This window comes from Coffea arabica, chromosome 5e (genome assembly GCF_036785885.1).
Source record: "Coffea arabica cultivar ET-39 chromosome 5e, Coffea Arabica ET-39 HiFi, whole genome shotgun sequence".
Taxonomy (NCBI): domain Eukaryota; kingdom Viridiplantae; phylum Streptophyta; class Magnoliopsida; order Gentianales; family Rubiaceae; genus Coffea; species Coffea arabica.
In genome coordinates this window covers 302,447-326,168 of record NC_092318.1, presented here as the reverse complement: position 1 = coordinate 326,168, position 23,722 = coordinate 302,447, and the positions used below count along the sequence as shown (strand labels likewise).

General features: G+C 36.3%; 2 protein-coding genes across 4 annotated transcripts; both read right to left on the bottom strand.

Moving 5' to 3' along the window:
* Nucleotides 1-1,921: 1,921 nt before the first annotated feature.
* On the bottom strand, nt 1,922-7,597 carry LOC113743776 (UDP-arabinose 4-epimerase 1). 2 transcript variants are annotated; one of them, XM_027271875.2, is made up of 11 exons: nt 7,494-7,597; nt 6,454-6,602; nt 5,398-5,525; nt 4,810-4,923; nt 4,610-4,717; nt 4,403-4,494; nt 3,977-4,118; nt 3,625-3,719; nt 3,185-3,314; nt 2,613-2,757; nt 1,922-2,521 (listed from the first exon to the last, which is right to left on the bottom strand). In XM_027271875.2, exons 3-11 carry the CDS (start codon nt 5,521-5,523, stop codon nt 2,301-2,303), a joined length of 1,173 nt encoding a protein of 390 aa, XP_027127676.1. In that variant the 5' UTR covers nt 5,524-5,525; nt 6,454-6,602; nt 7,494-7,597; the 3' UTR covers nt 1,922-2,300. The 2 variants fall into 2 exon arrangements, with proteins under 2 accessions (XP_027127676.1, XP_027127668.1); XM_027271867.2 differs by having other exon boundaries at nt 5,398-5,534; nt 7,494-7,596.
* Nucleotides 7,598-9,502: 1,905 nt separating this feature from the next.
* Nucleotides 9,503-18,665, bottom strand: LOC113688483 (protein PAT1 homolog 1). Of its 2 annotated transcripts, XR_003447971.2 has the most exons (6): nt 18,130-18,665; nt 17,648-17,823; nt 16,355-16,411; nt 15,588-15,663; nt 9,802-12,337; nt 9,503-9,706 (listed from the first exon to the last, which is right to left on the bottom strand). XR_003447971.2 is itself a non-coding variant. In XM_027206301.2 (5 exons), exons 1-5 carry the CDS (start codon nt 18,215-18,217, stop codon nt 10,218-10,220), a joined length of 2,517 nt encoding a protein of 838 aa, XP_027062102.1. In that variant the 5' UTR covers nt 18,218-18,665; the 3' UTR covers nt 9,503-10,217. The 2 variants fall into 2 exon arrangements, 1 of the variants encoding a protein (XP_027062102.1); XM_027206301.2 differs by having other exon boundaries at nt 9,503-12,337.
* Nucleotides 18,666-23,722: the final 5,057 nt, after the last annotated feature.

The following is a 23,722-nucleotide window of genomic DNA, read 5'->3' as shown; positions in this document are numbered from 1 at the left end:
ACTCAGCCTTGGGGTCGAACCCCAGACCTGTCTCACCTAATGAGGCTACACAAGCCAGCTGAGCTGCCCGTGGGGGGCAGTTTTAAGCATATTATTGTTACACTGAAAATTTTAAAATACTGTATATACTGAATAGTAATTATTCTTATTTCTCATCGTACCCATTTAATTTTTTACCAGTACCCCTTTTTGGTACTGAAATACAATTGTACTATAGTAATATGGGATCACTACACTTTTTTGGAACTCTTAACTCTTAAGTACTGGCGAAAGCATAGTTATTAAATCCGGCTCGACCCGACAGTCGAATCGGTCAAACCGATGAACCGGCCATTGGTTCGGGCCAGGTTTTAAATCGGATCGTTTGGGCAAGAGGACCATTGACTAGTCAACGATCTGACGATCCGACCGGATTAAACCGGAAATCCGGCCGGTTTTGTCCATGAACCGGATTTTGTGGAAAATTTTTATTGCCTTTGTTGGAGTTCAAACCTTGGACTCTGCCCAACACTACAACATACATACCACCAGGCTACTTCAAAAAATGTTAATAGAATAGCTTTATTATAATATATAAATGTTTTTTTAATTCTATCTTTTTTTTTTCTCTAAAACAAATTTATTTGGAATCTTTTAATAAAAATTTATTACCCTCCAAACTCTATCAGTTATCAAATGGATTTCAAAAATAACATATTATATAATTCATTTTAATGACAAATATTATTTTTAATAATTTTTTACACTTAAAATTCATAAATAAGCTAGATAATTACACTAAATATAGATAAAATTTTACACTTGAAGTTTGGTGTATTACTAAAAACCTTTATATTTGATTGATTCTTATATGAATTAATTATTTTATAGCAAATTAAATTAAATGAGCTTTTGCTATGGCATTATTTATTACAATTTATATCATATATCTTATATAAAAAATTATGAAATATAATATTTAAATATATTTAGTGACCCACCGGTTCAATCACTTACCCACCGATTGACCAGTAACCCGTTGACCCATCTCCTTCGCCGGGTTCCTTCCCGGGTTGGGTTTAATAACTATGGAGAAAAGTAATATTGCTACTTCTTCTTTTTTTTAATTAATTCTTTGTTTTTTTAGTCATCCTACAACATGAATAACCATTTTGTGGAAAAAAAATTGTGGGTAGTAATTGCTTCTCTGGAAATTGTAAAATATTTGTATACATTGTTGATGTATGTTACCAGGGCTACCACCACTAAACCCAACGTTCTTTGGTTTACTCAGCCAAATCTTGAAAATTTCCACAACAGCAACCAGGACGAGTGTTTGGTGAAATCCCACCTACTTCTGACAATTTCTAAATAGCTATCCACTATAAATAGGTTCCAAATTTCTACTGTCCTTTTGTACCAGCTATAGACTAAAAGTTTGCCATGGTCCTAATCTGATATGTAAGGGGAGTTTAGACAGGTTTTGTATTTTGTTCCAATATTTGTATAAATTGATTGATAAATCTCACCGGAGAATCTAAGAAACCAAGCCCCAGAAGAACTGAAAGGAAAGGGAAAAACTGATAAATTTACCTCACACATAGTATATGATCAATAAATCTAGTGCTTGTTTCTGGTACTCAAAAAAAAATACGTTTACTTGTCCAAAAGTGAAGGCATTTCTTGTGCCATTCTGTAAAATAAGTTTCTAGTGTTTTACTCTGATTAGCTTTGTTCAGAATTTCATCAGCAACATTGACAAACAGTTTCGACATTATCCAAAATCGACATAATATGGCATTTCTGACTATAACTCAAACTCATATAAGGCTTTATATCTACTTGTGTTCAGGTGGATTCCATGGTGCATTCCTCCATTCTTTCTGCTATTTGTTATGCCACTCAATCTTTTCAACGTGGCATGGCATATAGTCTACAGGAATTCACCAGCATTAACATAGCTAGCCTTCAGAAAATTTTCTATTGCAGTATATATTTCAAATATGACATCTCATTTTGCTAATTCGTATAATTTCTTTGTCCATCCAGCTTCTATCAAAATCTTGAACCTTCTGAAACTGTATTTCAGGACTCAAGTCAACTACCATGAAGCAACTCTACTTGCTTTGCACTAAAACAGTAATGTTAAAGGCTAGCTGGTATGACTATCAGTTGGCAAATAGCTAGTGGAACAAGCTATCAAGAAGTGGTAAATGATAATGAGAACCTAGGGAATGTTGCTGAAGCATAACAGCCTCAGAGTAAATACTGATCGATGCCCAAAAGTATCGCTCAGACAAGCTTCCAAGAGCTTCATTGTATCAATTGGAGTAACCGTTTCTGTGTGCCTTTTGCCATTTCCATGCAATTGACAAGCTGTCTTGAAGATTGTATTTTGCTGACCAGCCCAATTCACGGTTGACTTTGGAAGGATCACTGAAGACTTCAGCATAATCGCCAGGCCGGCGAGCAAGGTATTCCACCTTTATATCCACTCCTGTTGCCTTTTTACAAGCCTCTACAAATTCTTTCACTGAACTGCCTGCATTCGTAAAGCAACATATGTAGATGTAAGGCTTCGTCAAATGTCACAATTTTAGTAAGAATGCATCATTAGTAACTTAAAATTTTACCTTTCCCCGTGCCAACATTATATATGCCAACTTTACCAGGAGTTGCATGAGCTAGAGCTTTGACATGCGCATCTATCAAATCAGTGACATCAATATAGTCTCTGATACAGGTGCCATCTGACGTTTTATAATCTGTTCCTCTAACCTGCAGTCATCAGAAAGGTACAAAAGATATCAGACGATCTAGATTTCTTTAAAGAAGATTTTTTATTTTGTGAATTATGTTTGTATTCTTCATGTATCAATGGTTGAAAGTAGACCCATGAAGCAAAAATTCAACCTAGCAACCATACAACCACAAGCAGCAGCATATTCACAACATATTCCGAGTCAAAAGAGGACAACATGGCATAAAGGTACTGGTAAGAGAGAAGTAAAACACCAATGGCAAGTGTCCAGATAAGTGATAGTATAAATTCTTGTTACTAGATGCAAGGTTACTTGTCATTTTGGTTCCTAAATGCAATTCTTAAGGTGCTGAATCTTTTGGAAGACAGCATGGAGAGAAACTCTGGAATAAACAAGAATGACAACAATGAACTGAGGATGACTATGAGAACGAGTTTATATACCTTTAGTCCAGGAATAATCCCCCTGGCCGCATCAAAACAAGCACCAGATATCCGACCTTGCTCACGCAATTCTGGTCGTGGAGCTTCTCCTAACCGTCCATCAGGGTCTGAACCGATCACATTAAAGTACCTGAAGATATCAGTACACTAGTTATAACATATATTCATCATGAACCCCTAGAGGAAGCACAAGATTTATGCAAACAAAGCCACAATTTTATAGTAGAAGGAAAGCTCCTCAAATCCTTTGTATATCTGTTGGGAGCTGATAATACTTGATGATCTGCTAACAGGTGCAAGCAGTCCTTAGTTATCTCATTAAATAAATAAATTTTCCTGAAAACCATAAAAGTCTAAAGAAAAACTTTAAAAGGCATAACGTTTTCTTATTTTGATTTTCAGCATGGCACAGCTGCAAAAAGGGAAAGTGAAGCACAAACCTTAAGATCATGACAGCCATGTCAGAAGTCTTTGAGAAGTCCAATATAATATCTTCAGCCATTTTCTTTGCTTTGCCATATGGGTTAATAGGGACCTGGTTTTAGTGACAGCAGCGATCAAGGTTCTCTTCCTTCCAATTTTGTTACTTTAAACATAATATTTACTTTTTTGGAATAATAAATTGTAATAGATTGGTTTTAATATCTTCTAAATCATTAGTTTCAGACCTAGCTTATGTTTCTGAACAAAGAAAACAAAGTACTAAATGTCTCCTTAATAGCAATTTGGAGTTGAAGAAGAAATTATACACAGCAGAAAAGAAGTCATTTCAACTGTTCTAGAATAACTCACTTGAGGAGTGTCTTCTGTAATAGGCATTTTTTCAGGTTCTCCATATGTTGCACAAGTGCTTGAATAAATTAATGTCTTTACACCATGGGCAGCCATTGCCTTCACCAGTAGTAAGGTATTTGATGTAATGTTGTGATAATATCTGCATGGTGGAAAAAAAAAAACTGAAGTGGATGAAATATCATGCATCGTTACAGAATTAGGAGGAGGTAAAGCTGGATAGAGTTTTGATTATCCTCTTGTAAGTTATCAGAGCCTGCATATATCAACCGTTTGCATGGACTTGAAAAATAGTAGTAAACTGTAACTTTTGAACAGAATGCGACAATCTGCTATTCCAACAGATTAAAAAAGCTAGCTTCCTTTGGAGATAAAGTACCCTTTCCATATAAAGTGCTTAATGCTAAAGCACAACCAACCAAATACCTTAGAGGTTCAGCTGTACTTTCACCAACATATGCAACAGCTGCAAAATGCATCACAGCATCAAAAGCATTGCCAGAAAATATTTTGTCGACCTGATATATCAATTAAGGGAAGCTAAAAACGTCCAATTTGCCTTTCAGATATTGAATTTTCACTAGATAATAAATTAACAAAGGGAACAGTACAACAGGGATGATTGTAGGATACTGCTGCTGCATCTCCTAGATCAGCATAAATAAACTGGAGCCTTCCAGGCTCTGGAAACAGTTCTTGTAGAACTTTAACAGCCCCAAGATTTCCACGAGATAGGTTGTCCTTCAAAATGAATGTAAAGTCAAACATTCAGAAAGATTAGCCTTATTATACAAGCAAAGGAACTTCCAACCATGCATCAGAATGGCTCATACCACAATTGTTACACGATATGAATCCTTTAGAAGTCGAAGGGTAGCATGAGAACCTATGTAGCCAGCACCTCCAGTTACTAAGACATGAGTTACACCAGGCTCGTGTTGAGAGAACTGAAAATTTTTAGATATTAGAAATGAAAGATAATAACCAAGACAGAGAACGTAAAAGAAAAAGGTGAAGTACATCGTGTACATTATTGAGAGGATCAATGTGTTGCTAATTGCCATTTTTAGTACATAATAGCTCTCCCCTGTAGGGAGAGTTACAGTTTCTTACTAGAAGTCTTGTAGGTAACTCGAATGTTGGCAAGAAAATGGTGCAGAACATTAAAACTAAAGAACTCTTTAAACACTTTTTCTGTTTTTTGCAAGAACTCTTATAAGTCTAAATCAATTGTTACGTCATAAACATAGAGATGCATAGAAGTTTTGATAGGTTCTAAGTTCAGAATTGTTTTTCAGAACTGAAATCTGTTTCTCCACCAAGATACTTTCTAGGGTCCAAAATGTAGATGTTGATGAAACTCCACATACAGCTAACTCTTCAAAACTAGTCATCCATCCTCCAGTAAAAAGTAGAAGTACCTTGCCAGAGCCCCCACTGAAACTTGGTGAATTCTTGAAGACAAATATAAATAGTGTAATAAAGCCAGCAGCCAACAGAATTTTTCTAGGAAATTGGCTCTTCCGTCTGGCATCCACAAAATCCATGTCTGCAAGTGCTGATAAACATAGTCAGTTAGTTCACAGGTAGTTAGAGTAAAACCAGGAAACATGCAATAGTTGTCCCTGAGCTTTAAAACTAGTACGAATTGGCTGACATAAACATTCAGAACCAATAGGGTGTCAAGCCTATTTCTAGTCCTTCAGGATGATACGTGACAAAAGAATTGTGATATGACCACTTTCAGAACCCAACAATGTCAGTGCACCTCTGCATTACATTTGATTCTGTTTACAAGAAAATTTTGGAATCACCATAGCAAATGATTTAATAAATCTCTTTCAGATCAAAATGTTTTTAATCATTGACGCTTTATATTGTGAAGTTTGTATGTATTTTCTGATTTAGACTACTTGTCAAAGAGTGCCTTTGACATTAGGCCATGTTGTTTGGTCTTGTAAAGGTGTCATGTCACATGAAAGGCATGAGCCTGGAGAGCATAAGTTAGTTGTCAATGGACAATCAAGGTGGTAGTGGTAAACCTCCTATCTTGCAGAAGCAAATCCCAGTCTATCTATCCATGTTTAAAGCAACTGCAGTAGATAAATTCAATCCATAGACTGGCAGCAGCAAGACAGCAAATAGAAGAAGAATGTCTGAAGTCAAAGTTACTGCAGTAAAAAATTACAGACTATACATAAGAGGTGCTGGAAGTTTTTAGACGGTTAGGTGAAAAAATGCTGAGGCATCATCCCAATTACCGGACTGTATATCCAGTTGCTACATCTGGGGACAATTCTGATACCAAAATGCCATTATCACAAGTCCTATACTAGTCAGAGTAGTTAAACATTTGTTCCGCCATTCGACAGTGACCACATCTCTGCTGGGCAAAATGCATGTTCTAATCTTTGCAGACCTAAATGACCCTTACTACTCGAAAACTTAGAAAAACATATATGCCAAAAATCACCAACCTCAAACTGAATTGAAACTGTTATGTCTGCTGCGGCTTGATGATCCTGTAATTCTAAGAGCTTCTTGTCAACACTGTAAGCAGCATCACAAGGGTGACAAATCAGGTCTGATAGACAATTCGTCCTGTTTAATTGTTGCAATCTACTTTCTGCTGGGAAAGTAAAAGAACTTTTTATTGGAATGACTTAGATTCTGGGAATTTCATTCAGTCATTCATCCAAAGCAAAAAATGAAAATAATCACAATCAACGTTGTAAAAATTCTGCAATCTTTCAATGATCAGGTAGATTTATTCATATATATGCAGGCAGAACACATATGAGTAACCAGCACAAGGGAATCGTACATGAAAGCAGAGAGCTCTGCATAGATAAATCACTCATATAGAGCCAAAGACAACCTTACAGAAGCAATCAAACAATTGATGATCATCTCATACAAAACATTAGACCTTTACACTTGGAACATTCAGAAATTCTATTCAGAGGGAGGGCAGAGAGAGAGGAGAGAGAGAAAAGAGAAGGACAAATAGATAGAACAAGAAAGGAAAGATAGAAATCATCCTCATCAGAAAAACCAAGAAGCAACTGTTGACGGATGCAAAATCCAAATATTTGATAGTACATAAGACGAACATCTCACGTCAACTTTGCAAAACTTTTGATACAATCACATATAAAAGATTCAGAAAATTAATGGGACAGTTTCGAATACGTAAATAATAATAAAAAAAAAACCCAAATTTTACATATCGCATGAATCTGTACAACAGAGATCATATAAGATGATTAACAGGAATAACCTTACTCAACATATTACAAACAGGATCAGGAAAAGATCAGAATTCACGCTTCTGAAGAAACATCATACGATCGTGCTATAGCATATGAAAACAGATCCAGTGAACACTGATGCATGCATTGAATTGCAGGAAAAACTAACGTTGGAGATGCTGACGTACAAAAGAGATGATACATTGCAAAGGGGCGAAATCAAAAGATATGTCGATGGAAAGTACACATATACAAGACTGCGTTACCTGAACACAAGATGGAAAGAGGAGAAAAATTACTAGTTCAAACTACTAAATACTACTTAATGTCAAAAGGGCTAATAAAGAAACTTAAGATGTAGAGAGAGAGAGAGGATGTGACAGATAAGAGAAGCCACTCTTTAAATTCGAGCTATCAAAGTCAAATATTAATGAAAGATGCCATTAAAGTTGTAAAACAAGAATGTGTAGATTGCTGCTTACTAAATTGTAACCGAAGAAAAGCGGACCATGTTCTGCATGAGTGTAAACAACGATCACACAAAGCCTCAAAACAAGGAGGCAAGTTATTGCACTTTAAATAAACATTCTTTAATTAATATTATTCACAAAATTAAACAGCCCCCCAACCCCACGAATATACACCAGCCAATCAATCACTAATTTTGTGATATATATATATATATATATATATATATATATATATATATATATATAGAGAGAGAGAGAGAGAGAGAGAGAGAGAGAGAGAGATTAGACGTAGTCCTAGTCTTATGGTTAAGAAAGGGAGGGAGGAAGTTGCCATGGAATGGAAGAACTATAATATTTTTATGCAAACAGCTATGCTAACATGGATAAAAATTCAACAATGACAACCTTTCATTCTTTGACATCGTAATACCCAAGTTATAATAGTCAACCAAAAATAATACTGATCTTATTATCTTCTTGTAGTAATAATTTAGTTGGCCTTTAACATTCTTCAAATTTGACTCTTCTCTATAGCAACATGCGATACAGTTAGATTTCTTCTTTTCCTGAAAATTCAAGCGAGGTCTCCGGTGTACCCTCGCCGGCAGAATGTATTATTTTGTTATTATGGCAAAGACCACACAGAAATGTAATAACACAAGAATTTTCTGTGCACAACAATTGCAACGAACATAGGAACTTCTATAGGGAGAATACAAAACATTCTTATTTGAGCATTCTTTCTTATGATTTTCATAAGTGTAATAAACAATATAGAACTTCTATGTTTCTTTACATTCTTTATAAAGTCAATTGAATTTTTTTTTCAAAGAAAACATAAGTTACTTGATTTTGAAAATCATATTGTCCGTGTCAACGTACACCACCCTTTCTTTCGTATAATGTACTGCTTCTAGTCCCTTTTTTAATTGTTATTCAAATTACCCAACTTCATGGTATTATTCCCACAAGATCTTAAAGTCAAAACTTGACAGTAATGGTAGGGAATCAGTAATTTGGAGCTCACCTAACAGCAGCTTAATTCCCATGTAGATACCAATCAAATTAATGAAAGAAAGATAGGCTTCTTCCCCTGCCTAACTCCATGAAAAGTCCCCACACAAATCGATCACAAGTAACGTGGTGACGACTCTGTGACAAGTGACTTGAATTGCAAATGCAACCTTAAAAATGGATTGTCGAAAGCTTTGTCACTTTAATAATAATTGAAGAACAATTTTTCTGAATCTCCGGACATCTCGACCATCGCCTAGTCTTTCTTTGGTTTGGTGTAAGTTCGTTCTTGATGTTGAGGTTTCTAACAGGATGCTTTGTTTCTACTCTTAAAATGTCACCCTGTGAAGGCTGAAACTGGCTACATTACTAGTTTTGCAGATTCCCATACCATATCAGCTGATATATATATATATATATACATCGTTTGAGTCGATTCTTCAGCGGTACGCACTACTCAGCTTAAAAAGACTAGCACAAACCGACATGTAGAAGCAATAATAGTAATTTTTATCACGTCACAGACAGAAACAAACTTCCACCGCAGAAGCAAGGGACAACTCCCGTCTCTCTCCTTCTCCCTGTCTGAAACATGAGGGAAACAACGTTAGGGACCACTTTCAGCTCTGAACCCGACTGTCAGAAGGCAGGGCTTTCCACCAAAATTTGGAGCTCCTCACCCTTCGTAGCCTCTTCGAAACAGATGCTCCAGCCAAAAATACAATAGTAATCGTCAGGATCAATGGCTTGAAAAAAGAAAATAACAAAAAAAAAAAAGAGAGAAAAGCAAAGGAAAAAAGCACCAGAAATTGCACGAAACACATGATTCAGAAAGGGTCAAGCGAAAACCTTTCTGTTTATTACAATGTTTTCAATGAAAAGTTCACCGCAGTAATACCTATGAAAACTAGGCAGAACTAAACGACCTTCATCTTGGCAATAGAATCAGGCACAGCAGATGAATAAGATTCTTCTTTCTTCATTCCTTGAGACCCCTTCAAGCCCCTCGCGAAAAGAGGAAGAATCAGCCAACAAACGAGAAAACGCTAGGATTACTTTCAAGTTTGACGAGTAGCCTGTACATTCTAACCTTATCTATGCAGGGTTCGTGAGGGTCATGAGAGCATAAAAATAAGGCTCCCTGGATAAAAAAGATTTCGTTTCTAAACCCTTTCAAGATCTTGCAACATATTACACAGTTAATCACGACAATATGTTCATCAGAGTATGCAGGAAATAAACTGAGAGAAGAGGGGAAGTGAGAGGAGAGGGAGAGGGAGAGATAAGGGGGAGAGAGGAAAAGAGAAGGCAGACAAGGAGGGATATCATGTTGTAACCTTGGCCACAAAAATGACACCAAAGCATTATGGTACCCCTCTCATTTCTCTCTCGGCTTTGCAATCATTTCATTAAAAGAGCAAAGCACCCAACAGCGGAAGCAACCAGAGAATGACTTCCACAAAGGATTTACAGCCTCCACATTGATGTTGCACCTTGCCACCACAGCTAACCTTTCACAGATTCCGGATTTATTTGTCCGCTGCTCCCACCATGAGCATTAAAACCAGTCAGCGGCATGGATCTCTGAGCAAAGTTCAGCAGCAGCTTCCTCTGGCGCTCATCAGTGTGTGGAAGACTAGCACGTAAGAGCTCCACAGGCATTTCCCTGCTAACAGCTCTTGCAGCCTCCGGAACATTCATCTCCGCATCTGGCTGGTTCTGGTTAAATATTGATTGCACAATACTATCATATTTACTGAGGCAATACTTGGTAAGAAGACCAAAGAAGGCATCAAAGGATGCCTGCCACAGGGCAGGATTAGGAATGCTGTAGTTGCCAGCAGCCTTGGATTCAGTTAATAAGTGAGTTGCCCTTTCTAGCACAGCTTTCAAGATAATCGAGGCCCCATCTCCAGCAGCACTTCCAAGTGGTCGGAGAGGTGGCTGTTCTGAGGAACAGACTACAGCAGCAAGACAAGCACTCAGAGAATTAAGATCCATTCCACTAACACATGCTGAAACTGTTTGTGCAAGATTAATGATGGTCTCGGCTGCTTCTGAATCAGAAGGAAGGCCACCGAACAAAAATCTTAGATGACGGAAGATAGCCATACAAACTATTCGGGCCAGCTCAACACCAGGAAAAAGAAGTTGAATGAACCTGGAAATTAGTTTTCGGCCTTTGGGAAGAGAGACCAATCGCAGGAACACAATGTCATCCTTGGGAGCCAGCCCAGCTGAGCTGCCGCTTTTTCCAAGTGGATCAACAAGCTGTAGTGAAGCTGCCAAGCCTTCTAGGAGGACCTGCCGCCTCCGCCTGAGCTGAGCACCACCATCTTGAGGCTGACTGAATTGTAAAAGCCTGTCAATGTCATCAACATCAAGCAGAAGATAAAGGCCATCTTCTATTGTAATTCTGGCTGCAAGCATCGGTTCTTGCTCTAAAGGCTTATCTGACGTTTTCTGTTCTCCAGTGCCATCACCACAAGCTGAGGCAGGTGGGTCAACTTCAAGGAGTGGTTGGGGCCTACGAACAGATGAGAAGGAAACCCTTCCAAGAGCATCAACATGGAGATGAGGCTGTGATTCTGTACTATTACGGGATCTAGAGGATGACTCTCTTGTCTGGGCCGGGCAGAAACGGTGCTCTGACCCCAATTCGGCTGCTTTCTTTGCAAGACGAGCTTGGTGGTAATAATCATCCACATATGGGTCATTGGAATGGGCTGCAGAATGTTGCATTTTAAGAATACTCTCTATTTCATCAGCTGTCATATACTTGGATCTGAACTGAGGCCAGTTACTATCACTCCTCTGGCTACCAGCATCTGAGCCTTGTTGAGAAAAGCGCACATTGTGCTTACCCTTCTTTGTTGATTTGGGTCTTGAATCCTTCATATTAGCTAAACCGTATTTACTCAGGTGTGCTGGTGAAGGAAAGCTGTTATAAAGCTGAGATCGAAGTGCTGAGAAATGGGCTACGGATGGTTGAACTGAAAGGTGAAGTCTTGCTTGCTGCAACTGCTGCTGGGTTGACATTAAATGTGGTGGCAATAATCCATTCTGGAAAGGCAATTGTTGATACAAAAAACTGTTTAACATGTTAGAATGACCCCCATCAAAAAGGTTACCAGGGCCAGTCCACTGGTTCTGTGACCGAGCGTTCAGGGGAGTTAATTGAGCCATATTTCTACCATAAGGAAACCCATGAGGCAATCCAGCCAGATGCATATTGGAGTTGGATAAATGAGAGACATTTGGTGCTGAGAAGGGTGAGTGAGACCCACTAGCAAGAGATGAAATGTTCATGTGAGGTGAATAGCCGCTTGGAGAAGCTTGTTCAGATCTGCCACCAGGTGGTGGGAAGGAAGTGAAAGAAGACTTGGGCACAATAATAGGTTCACTGGCAAAGTGTTGCAGCTGTGGTTGCTGCTGAGGGTACGATGATGTTCTTTGCAGCTGTTGCTGCTGCAGTGGATAGGAAGATGTTCTATACAATGGCTTTCCAGAGGAAAGCTGAGGCTGTGACGACCATCTCTTACCTTCTGGGTAAAACTCTGAGTCAGACATATGGTCTCGCCACTCTGGAAAATCTGACTCCTGCACCCATTCTGCAGCAGATGAACCTGCACAGGTTCATGTTAACCAGAGAACCAGCAGAAAAGGGGTTCATATACAATTAAAATCAGCAGCAATTGCACAAGCAGCAGACAATAGCAAGTCATAAAGTCAAGCAAGTTACTAAAGCTCCTAAGAGAGAGAGATAGCATCAGCTTTTCTTCCATTCATGACCAAGAATACTTCTACTAACCCCTGCAGTTTTACCTATTTTGTAATTCAATAAGGTTGCCTGCAGTTCCACTCTCCTCTCAAAGATGAACTACGCTTGTAAGCTCAATAATCTTGCCACTAGAATCCCAATCCAATAGTTATAAGCAGTTTAATTTGAACAAAAGTATTAGTTCAACTAAGGATAAGAATCAGAGGTACCCATTCCTTATCAATGACATACTCATGCTCAACAGTCCATCTAGCTTTAGTCCATATCTACACAAGTAAAAGCGTAGGTGCAAGTAATTTAAAATACAAAGACATTTGAATATTTGAATGGTGTAATAAAACCCCCTTCAGACTAATTTAACTATATTTGAGTAAGAGGAAACCTTCACCTAGAATATCAAAGAGATACCAAGAAGATTCTAAAATTACTTGGGCACTCATGTTGAGGGTTTGAATGGTGGCTAGCAAGCGTTAGTTTGACAAAAGTTAAAATCATTGGATTATGTTGACAGATTTCCATGAGATCAAGGTATTACATAGATATAATTCTAATTCACACTAAACCTCCACCTGCTATTACCCAGAAATAATTGATTACCATAATTGAATGTGCACCCCGTTCCATAAAGTTGGTTTCAAAACGAAAGTGCTTATCAAAGCTAAAAAGATTAATCCTGTCACACCATTCATAGTTATGAAATTGCATGATCATAAGGATTCAGTTTTCTCTAAAGGGAATCATAATCATCAGTAAAAGAAAAAACGTGAGGAAACATCAGTGTGTGGCAACATTTCATTATTTTAAAATAACTAGTTTCTCCTCTTTCTCTAGATTTTTGTTTACCAATCATCTCCCTTGTATCCTACCATACTGACCTCATGGCATGCCTTCATCATTTCTTATCATCAATAACCATGTATAGTCCACATGCCACGAGTACACTATCACCAGTTTACCACTATTAAGACTTTGGGTCCTAGACAACAATTTTTTAAGTGCAAAGAGAACCATCACCTTCTACATCAGATTGCTATTGAACATCAATTTTCTCTCCTCATTACCTAGCAATTAGCATGAACACCTTTCTGTTCAAATCTATCCCATATTCAGAATCAAGGTTCATGACAACCATATTTTTCTTTCCACAACATCAATGTGCATCTTAGGTTGTAGAGAACAAAAAGTGAGCATCGCCGCTAGCCATATTCTGTATCAAGGTTCATGACAACCATATTTTTCTTTCCACAACATCAATGTGCATCTTAGGTTGTAGAGAACAAAAAGTGAGCATTGCCCCTACCCAACTTTGAGGTAGTAAGCCTTCAGTATCTCTGGGTGTACCACATAGCGCACCATTACCAATATAAAACAGCCAACTAAGACCAGTTGGCATTGAAAATCTTATTGGTATTACAGGCACCATGTAAGCACTGTCAAGAGGTACTGAAGTTTTTCTCCCATTGAGGTGCATCTGAAGTTGATTACCCCCATCAATTCCTGGGAGCTTTAAAAGGGGAGGATAAACAAATAAGGAATCATTTTCTTCTCAATGAGAAAAAAGCAGCAAACACACAAACTCCATCCACAGTAAATGCAAAAACGCACAGCATGAGAAAAGAAAAGGAATGGTGGTCGTTACACACGGCAGCTACAAAGGGGATATAATATTCTGGCCTCATCAAGTGAAGGAAGAACGCTCTTTTATGAGCCAATAACACTAGTACTTGATGTTTACCCCAGCTTTTGCTATTTTGCAAGCAATTATTGAAAATCTTCTTCACATTTCAACTTGAGTTTATTAACCTTGTATAAGCCTTTGTTATTGTTTTCTTTTTCTTTGTTTTTACCAATTGAAATCTTGAAATGGTTTCTTGCCACGCGGGGCGGGGGGGAGGAGAGGCTTTTAGCTGAAGCTTAATGAAGTTCGGTGATGAGTGGGGCAAAATAGAACTTGGCCTTGGTCTGCTAAGCTTTACGGTGCAAAAGGAAGAAGGAAACTAGAAGAAAAGGAAGAATTACTCAGATAATCCAGAGTGAAGCAACCATAGATTGTGCAAAAGGTTTAAGATGCTAGAAGGAAAGTGGAAGATGTTGGAGAAAAAAGAAAAAGTACAAAAAAAATAGATGTTTAACACAAAGCAAACAGCCACAACTTCAAGGCTGAACCAAACATTTGGACAGTTTTGGTATAACCCATTCCAACAACAGGCATATACTCTCCTCCTGTTCAGCCCCAAAAACAAACCAAATAGAGATTATGGGCTCCTTTTTATGAATTCACAATTGTTTTTACAGGAAAATGAACCAGACATCAGATTATGATAACATCATTTCCTTTCTATAACATCACGTGAAACAAAGGAGATGTCAGATTACAGTAGAGTATACACAAGAAACAAACAATAAAGGAAGATGTGACACGGGCCAAGATTAAAAAGCAAATATTATCTGGAATGCCAAAGTAAGATTTAACTCGTGAACTGGAAGACATAAACAAGAATCAAAACTGAAGAGAAATAATTAACTGCAACCTCAGACCACCGAGCCCTACCCATACCTTGTTAAGATTGATGACTTTATAGGAACAAAGATTCAAATATTCAACCATAAAACCTCAAAAAAAAACCGATGTTCAAAATCAGGGAGCTTTAAGGTAGAAGTGATAGTGATACTCAATCTCATGTCTCCAAAATAAATATAATAATATCCACATTTGCCAACCAATAGTAGCATTTGAATTCAAGTCAAAAACCTTCATAGCATCAAATGTTGCCGATTATTGGTTACATTCCTCAATACATGCATGACTATTTAACAATTTTCTCACACATTTCAGCAGACAGCTCCAATTTTAATCAATTGAAATTGCATTGAATAGCATGCAACACTAGTTCCCCAAATTTAGACAGAATTCCTAATGTGCAAACAAGATCAATTGAAAATCATTGCATGCATCAGGCACATTGCTCAGATAACATATTAGTCCAGTGCATATAAACTGGAAGATGGCAAAATATGGTTGTAGGGCTAAGTTATTTATTCTAACTTCGAAGGAGAAATGGAAAAGCAGTATCTTATGCAAGACAGGCACTCACTTTCCCTTGAAAATGATCCAGATCCTCGATCTCCAATAACCCCTGGATGTCGTGGCCCAGTGACAACTCTGTTCAACTGCAAAGAGCACAAATAATATAGTATTACCGGAAAAGTAGCTTCCAAACTATTCAAGTTAAGAATCAACTAAATGTGTCAAACTCTCCAGAGGGAAAGCCAGCTTCTCTAACTGAGATAAACTGAGTCTAATGAGAGAAATAGAGTAATATTTATGATACAGACAATACATGACCAGAAAGCTTCTATCAGGAAAGTCCTTTCTCTCGTACTTATCGTATCAATCAATGTATATTTTTCACCTTTATCCTGTCATATCACCATATCTGTAGGAATCTCTAGTTTTTGGTGACAAAAACTCCTCAGTACTGGCTGAAATTGAGTACATAAGACTGAAAGGTATCTAAACAACATAAATCAAGCATGTTCCAGAATTTTTCATCAAAAAATATTAATTCCTTTGTGCAGGTCTTAACATTTGTCAAATTAATAAAATCCATATATACACACATATATACGTACACACATAACCCACCCACACACACACGGAGAGAGAAAGGGGGCTTCTACATTTCAACCCAAAGATAACTGCCCTTTCTCACAAGATAGGAAGCAAACGGGAGAGAGGTAGGGAAAGAGAGAAAAGGAATGGGGAAACAAACCCTGGGCCAAAAAATAAGAAAAAAGGAAGATAGATAACAAAGAGAATGAAACTAAAATTTACTCTACAACCTCATCGACTAGCACCAACCTTTGAAAATGTAGTTGCCAGATCATCCATATCAGATAAAGATCCCAAACCTGATCCCTGTAAGAAAAGACAGATAGGATGAGACACATTTGAGCCAACAAAACACTATTGGGGAGCCCCAAAATGGTAATAACTTTACACATACATGAGGTGTAAGTAACAATATTCACATTAAAACTTCAAAAAAGTCGCATCCATTTAATTTTTTAAAAATTTACAGAGCAACAGATATATTTACAGGTATTATTGAAAAATTTTAATATGCTATTATTCAAACTAAGACTTGAGTTTCTACCATACAACTTCTGCAGCATCATTAACCATTTATCTGCATTAGAAATGACACCTCATCAACATGAGGTCCAACAAAATAGAAGGCCAATATTATGTTTTTTTTTTCAATTAATCAAGTGTATTTGACATCAAACCTAAACACTTCTATCTTGATTTAACACCCAGTTGCGTCCACTTCTCCAACTTGAAATCCCTAGCCTCATTTAATCACATAAAAGTCAATGGCACAGCAATGATTTTGTTTTCCATAGCTAATTAAATAGATGGACTCCCATTGTATCAGATAAAAGTCAATGCCACGGCAACAACACTTTTTGTTATAACTAATTAAATTTGAATATGAAACGGCAGATAGGAGCCACAAACCATATAAATACACAAAAATCCTTTTTTTTTCCTTTTTGTATTCATCTACTATACAAAACCCACAACACCACCATATTTTCTAGTGACAACTGTTTTCCACAAGTATCATTTGTTTTAAGCATGGTTGTTCATTATCAACCTCTTTCGACTCAAAAGCCTAGTGCTTCTTCCTCCACACTAGACCCTAGTATAACCAACTTCTGTTTGTGTAAAGGCTCAAACTCAAAACAGAAACCTGGGTTGCCCAATTGATTCGAAACAATGGAGAAATAGGTTGTAATTAGACATTTTCAAAGCCCTGATACCTCGGAATTCAAAAGGCAGCAGATAGAAATATTTCCCTTCTCACCAGTTCTTTTCAACAATGTCCGAACAAGTTGTGCCAAGTCAAATAGAGGACCATCCATTCTAAATACAGTAAACGTCCCAAATTTGATGTAAAACAACCAAGAAGCAAACTTTCAGATTAGCTGAGCAACAAACTTCAATCTCAACACACACAGGCTTTCAGATTATCTAAGCAACCAAACTTCAATCTCAGGCACACACACACAGAGGCCAGACAAAATTTCATGATGGCAAGACATCTAAGAAGCACACATAGAAACGAAGTCATTGGCCGTCTATATATACCTCATCTTTGTCAAACAAATGGTACTCCTGCAAATCGTCGTCACGGGCGCCAAATCCCCCAAGTACAGGAATACTAGCGATATCATCATATTCCTCCTCTAAACCCCCCAAGTCGACTTCCTCCACTATGTCTTTGCCGAAAAAGGCGTATTGCGATGCATCAAAAAGGGCATTTTCTGCAATTTCCATCACAACCATTCTTGTTGTCAGCTAAACAAAACAAAATTTAAGAAAATTTACAATCACGACGAATTTAAAGCATGCATCACCCAATTTTGCAGCAAAAGCAGAGCAAAAAAAAATTCAACTAGATCAATAGAAGGAAAAAGGGAAGACGTCGAAGCGAGAAGCAGTAAAGAATCACAAAACAAGAAAAAAAGAAATCATTTTTCTGACCAAAGTGGAGTAATTATTTCGAAAACCAGCAGCGAATTAATTAGTAGAAGAACAAAAAAGAGGGCGGAGGCGGAGGCCGAGCTAACCAGAAAAGGAAGAAGCAGAAGCAGGAGCAGCTGAGGATGAGGATGAGGAGGAGGCGTCGGGAAAGTCCTTGGAATCGGATCTCTCCATAATATCAGGCAGACGAAATTAAAACCCTAGATCAACCAACCTCTCCCACCGCCCCACTTTTCCTTCCACATTCGTCTATCTATCTATCTATACATATATGTATATGTATCTCTATATATGTATAGAGAGCTTTGTGTATGTATAATAGTGAGAATTGGCGAGCGAGAGAGAGAGAGAGAGAGAAAGAAGCAAGCAATATACAACACCGCTCCTTGAGGAAAATTATGCAATAAATCTATATGTATGCTTATATAGAACACAACAACAGAGAGAGAAGAAAGGAAATTTTTTCGATTAGGGTTTTGGGGAGAGTCAAATTGAGGAAGAGAGCACAGCCATAGCACTATAAAGTATGTTTGGTAAGAAAAAAGGAGAAATGTGGAAGAGAAGATTGCGTGAGTGTGGGTAGAATAGTAGTCTACAGTCGCTGGGTTGCGTATTTGCTGTATTTATGGATGGATGGACGGACGGACGGATTTGATTTGATATTCGGTTTGTTGATGATGATGATGATGCTACGGGGATCTTCTTTTCATATTGTAGTGCTCGTAATAAACTAGTGTACTAAATGTAAAAGCTCAAACGCAGTAGTTAATTAGTTATATATATTAATGTCACGTTATCTTAATTTGAAGTTAAAATTCAACTTTCATAATGCGAATATTTAGATTCGCACTGTTGCTATAAAAAATTTACCCACCTACATCTCTTAAATTGATCTCACAATTTATATTTATGATGATATGACACTGTGTCAGAATTGTATCAATAAAGGCCCGTTTGACAAGTAAATTTTTTGGGTGTTTGTTTAAAGTTTTAAGGTAGATTATTACTGTAGAAGTTGTAAAAAAAAATTTTGAAGTGTGTAAATTTTTGAATATTTTGAAGTGTGTAGTTTAAAATTTTTTAAGATTATTGTACCCAAAGTTGTTAAAAAAAATTTGTAGTAGACAAATCTAGCCAAAAATTTGCTTGCCAAACAAGGCCTCCTTAAACATGAAGAAAAAGGGCAGGAGAATTATAAGTTAAAAGGTGTTACCAATCGAGGTTGGGCCAAGTGGTAAGCAGCTTAGTTTCGCTTAAGCAGGTCTCGGTGTCGAAACCTGGCGTTCGTAGCCACCATTGTTGAGAGACTCGCCCATCACAATCAGGCGTGCGACCCGAGTCGACCAACGGATTAGTCAGGGCAAACCCCTGGATATCGTGGCTGGCAAGTGGCAACCAAAAAAAATAAAATAAGTTAAAAGGTGTTTAATTACTACTACTATGACTTTAATTTGGTTTATTTTTCCTCTAACGAGTGCACATGAAAGTCAGGTCAAGGGAAGAGAGAGAAGGAAAGAATAGAGACTAGGCTACTAATAGTCTAATAGAATGTATTGGATTATAGTTAATTACTTTTAACTCCTCAGCTATTTTACCAAATTACAAAATCTACTTTATAGTTTGATCAAATTATAGCCAACATGCTTGATTTCATTAATCCTTGGCTAACTTTGCTTGCCTCTTTATATAAGCTCGACACAAACAAAACTGAATCTAAAAGTATTTTCATTGTTGGAACGGTGGTATTAAACTTATGCTTTTTACCATTTGGGTTAGTCTGATAGGCAAAAAGGAAACGAGAAAGACAGAAAGCGAAAAATAAAGGATTGAAGATGATGGGAATAATTTTGTTCTAACATGTGTATTCGATTGTGTGCTAATCAAATAAAAACAAAGTGGAGATGTTTCATATATACACCCTTAAAATAGGCACATTCTTGAAAAAAGTTTAGCGTTTAATTGCAATAGTGACCTTTTTGACATTTTTCTTGTTCATTATCTTTTTGCTTTCATGTCTTTCTAAAACAAAACCAAAAGATTAAATAAATAAAATAATTTAACTTAGCAAAAATCACATCTTTAGCTTAACACGTCTATGATCTTGGTTTTATACACCTTTATATGTAAATTGAAAGATATGAACTAAATTTAAAATTGAATATTTTTTTTTATCTTTCGCCCCCTCCCCCAATTGAATATTTTGTTTGTGAATGAAAGAAACAAGAAAGCAAAAATTAAGAAGGAAAAATATGAGTACATTGGACTTGAAAGTAAAAAAAAATAAGGCATAAATATATTGTTAGAAGATATCAATTTTGGAGGAATTGTTTACGGAATTCATGATTTGTACAATGATATAATGCCTATATTTATAAGTTTTACAAAGTGAACCTATACAATTAAACACAATGAACCTAGACTAATTAACATAACTAATCTTGCTAATAAATACTAATTGATACAATAGAATATTTTACATTAACATTGCTCCTCAAACTCAAGGTGATTGCAAGGAAACCAACTTAAATTTGCATATCAGATCATGAAAGCAACTGAGAGATAATGATTTGATATACAGATTAGTAATCTAGTCCAATGAATGAACTAAACAAAAGTTCAAAATACCATGAACAAGATATTGCCTCACAAAATGACAATCATTCTTAGACCCCTTCGGAGGTTGCGATACTTTTAATAAAAAAAATACTTTTAGGTGTTAAAAATACTTTTAAGATGTTTGGTGAACATCATCCTATAAAATTAGGAGTGAACCTTTTGGCCTTAAAAGCACTTTTAGCAAAAACTCAAATTTGGTCCTTTTAATGTAGCTTTTGTGATTTAAAAAATAAAATATTAAATTTAATCATTTTATCCTGTATTAAAAACTAAATAAAGAGATACATACATTTAAAAAATTTTCAAATCACACATTATCCAATACAATAAGTACTGATTGAATCATATCTCCAAACAATATGTTTAAAAGCACTTAAACACTTAATAAGTACTTTTATTAAAAGCTTTATTGAGGAAATACTTTTTAATAAACTACCGCAATTCTAAACGGGCCCTTAATATGTTTGATGCGCCTCGTGGAAAATATCAATATATGCAATTTGGATAGCACATTGGTTATCATAATGAATACTAATAGGAGGAAATGAGTAATAACCACGTCTTTGAATAACCAATAAAACCAAACTAACTCTTGAGAAGTATTAGGTAAAACTCAATATTTAGTTTTAGAGTTAGATTGGGCAATTAGCTTCTATTTCTTGCTACGCTGAGAAACGAAAGAATTATCTAGGAAAATGCAAAAACCTATAGTGGAATGATGATCAGTTGGATCACCAATCTAATTAGCATCAAAGTAAACATGAAATTCAAGAGAAGAATGCGCTGAAAAGTAGAGTCCATGAAAAAGGGTGCTTGTGACATAGCAAAAAATTATAAGAACTGTAGCATAGTAGATAGAACGAGGAGCACTCTTGAATTAACTTACATTATGAACAACAAATGCAACATTAGACTGCATAACAGTTAGATAGATAAGACTACCAATTGACTGACAGTATCGCATAGGATCATCCAATAACATATCATTCATACAAGTAAGGTGAATATTTGCCTCAATTGGAGTAGAAGTAATCTTACTTTTTGTTAAGCTAGTGAAAGTCAAGAGATCAGAAGCATATTTTGCTTGAAATATGTAGTATCTATTGGTATTTGAAGATACCTCAAGACCCAAGACATAAATAAGAAATTCAAACTTTTTCATTTCAAATTGTTGACTAAGGGATTGATTGAGCTATTGAATACCTTCTAAATAATCATAGGTGAAACCATATCATCAATATAGAGAAGTAACAATATGGTACCAGTTGTTGTGCGGCGAAGAAAAAGGGTAGAATCGTAAGAAATGGCTAAACTTGGCAAACCAAAACCGAAAAGCTTGTTTAAAACCATATAAGGCATGATGAAGATGACAAACCTTGTGCGAAGGATTAGAAAAATCAAGAGATAGCGTCATATAAATTTCATCAAGAAAATCACCATTAACAAATGCATTTTTCACCTCCATTTGAAAAAGAGGCCAACAATGAATAGCAAGGATAACAATAAGAGTTTGAACAGTTATGAGACAAGCAACTGGAGGAAAAGTCTTCGTAATCAATACCGTATTCCTGACTATAACCTTTGGCAATAAGTTGAGCTTTATAATGCTCAACGGATCCCTTAGAATGAGTTTTAATTTTGTAAACCCATTTATAGCTAATAGCAATTTTGCGATGAGGCAAATCGACTAAATCCCAAGTATGAGTTTTTACCAAAGTATCTAACTCTTCTTACATAACTTTCTACCATAATGGGTTAAACGAAGTTTTGCAAAATGAAATAGGTTTATGTAAAATCGCCAAAGCAGAAAAGTATTGATAATCACAAAAATAGGATAGTTGAGTTCTTACTCGAGAGGGATATTGAGGAAGAGCAAGATTTGATGGATTCACGAAAGAAGACAACTCACCAGGAGGCATAAAGGGCTGTTCTGAACCTAGACACTCAATTGAGGGACACAACAAATAGATTAATAGAAAATTAGTAAAATGATATGGTATGGAAGAAGAATGTGAAATAGTTTGAGGGACAGCAGAAAAGTATTTATGCTCCTATAAATTGACATTGCGAGAAATATGCAACCTACTAGAAGTGGAATCATAATATCTATAGTCTTTATGAGCAATTCCATGCCCAAGAAAAAATAAAGATGAGTATGATGCTATAATTTGAATCGTTCATGAGAATGAATAATCACAAACATGCACATTAAAAAATCCTAAGATATGACTAGTCAGATATAGTTCAAAATAATATCTCATATGGAGATTTATTTTGAAGGATAGGAGATAGAACTCGGTTAATAGTATATACAGTAGTAAGAGCAGCCTTTCTTGAACATGGTTCCAATAAAGATGCATAAATTAGTAGAGACTGAATAGTATTTAAAATGTGACAATGCTTGAGTTCAACTTTACCATTTTGTTGAGAAATCCTCCCCGAACAAAATAAATGAGGTAAGATGTCTAGAGAGATTAATGTAGACTCATAATCATCAGAGGTGTATTCATTTGCATTATCAGATCTAAAAAGTTTAATAATTTAGGAGAATTGAGTTGTACCATTGCATTAAATTTATGAAAAATAGAAAGAAGTTCATAACAGGATTTTAAGAGATAAATTCACATATATCGAGAAAAATTATCAATAAAAAAAAAACAAAAATGAGAACATCCCATAATAAGAATTGGAAGGAGCTAAACCCCAACATCAGAATGGACTAAATCAAAAGGTGCTAAAACATGAGAGTCACTCTTATTAAAAGATAAAGCAAGTTGTCAAATTTAATAATTCCTAATTTACCATCAAAAATTAAAGATTTTAATCTAACATGAGAGGGATGACCTAATCTAGAATACTATATTGATATAGTAAGAGTAGCAAGTGTATGAGAAAAGGGAAGACGAAGAGATTTTAACTCGAATAGTCTCCCAATTTTACACTTGGTCCCAATAATTGTCTTCGTCAATAGTTTTTGAATAAGACAACCAGCATGAAAAAAGAATAAGACCCTATTTGATAACCCAATTTAGCACTTAAATTTAATAGATTCAGATTTTAATA

Bases quoted from the DNA above. Each gene is read 5' to 3' on its own strand.
- LOC113743776 (XM_027271875.2), bottom strand. From the start codon at position 5,523: ATGGATTTTGTGGATGCCAGACGGAAGAGCCAATTTCCTAGAAAAATT. The intron at 4,924-5,397 runs GTACTTCTACTT...AAAAATTTTCAG, and splicing joins TCAGTGGGGGCTCTGGCAAG to TTCTCTCAACACGAGCCTGG. The intron at 2,522-2,612 runs GTAAAATTTTAA...TTACGAATGCAG, and splicing joins TAATGTTGGCACGGGGAAAG to GCAGTTCAGTGAAAGAATTT.
- LOC113688483 (XM_027206301.2), bottom strand. From the start codon at position 18,217: ATGGAGAGATCCGATTCCAAGGACTTTCCCGACGCCTCCTCCTCATCC. The intron at 16,412-17,647 runs GTATATATAGAC...CTTTTCTTACAG, and splicing joins ATTTGTTTGACAAAGATGAG to GGATCAGGTTTGGGATCTTT. The intron at 12,338-15,587 runs GTGAGTGCCTGT...GAACCTGTGCAG, and splicing joins TGGATCATTTTCAAGGGAAA to GTTCATCTGCTGCAGAATGG.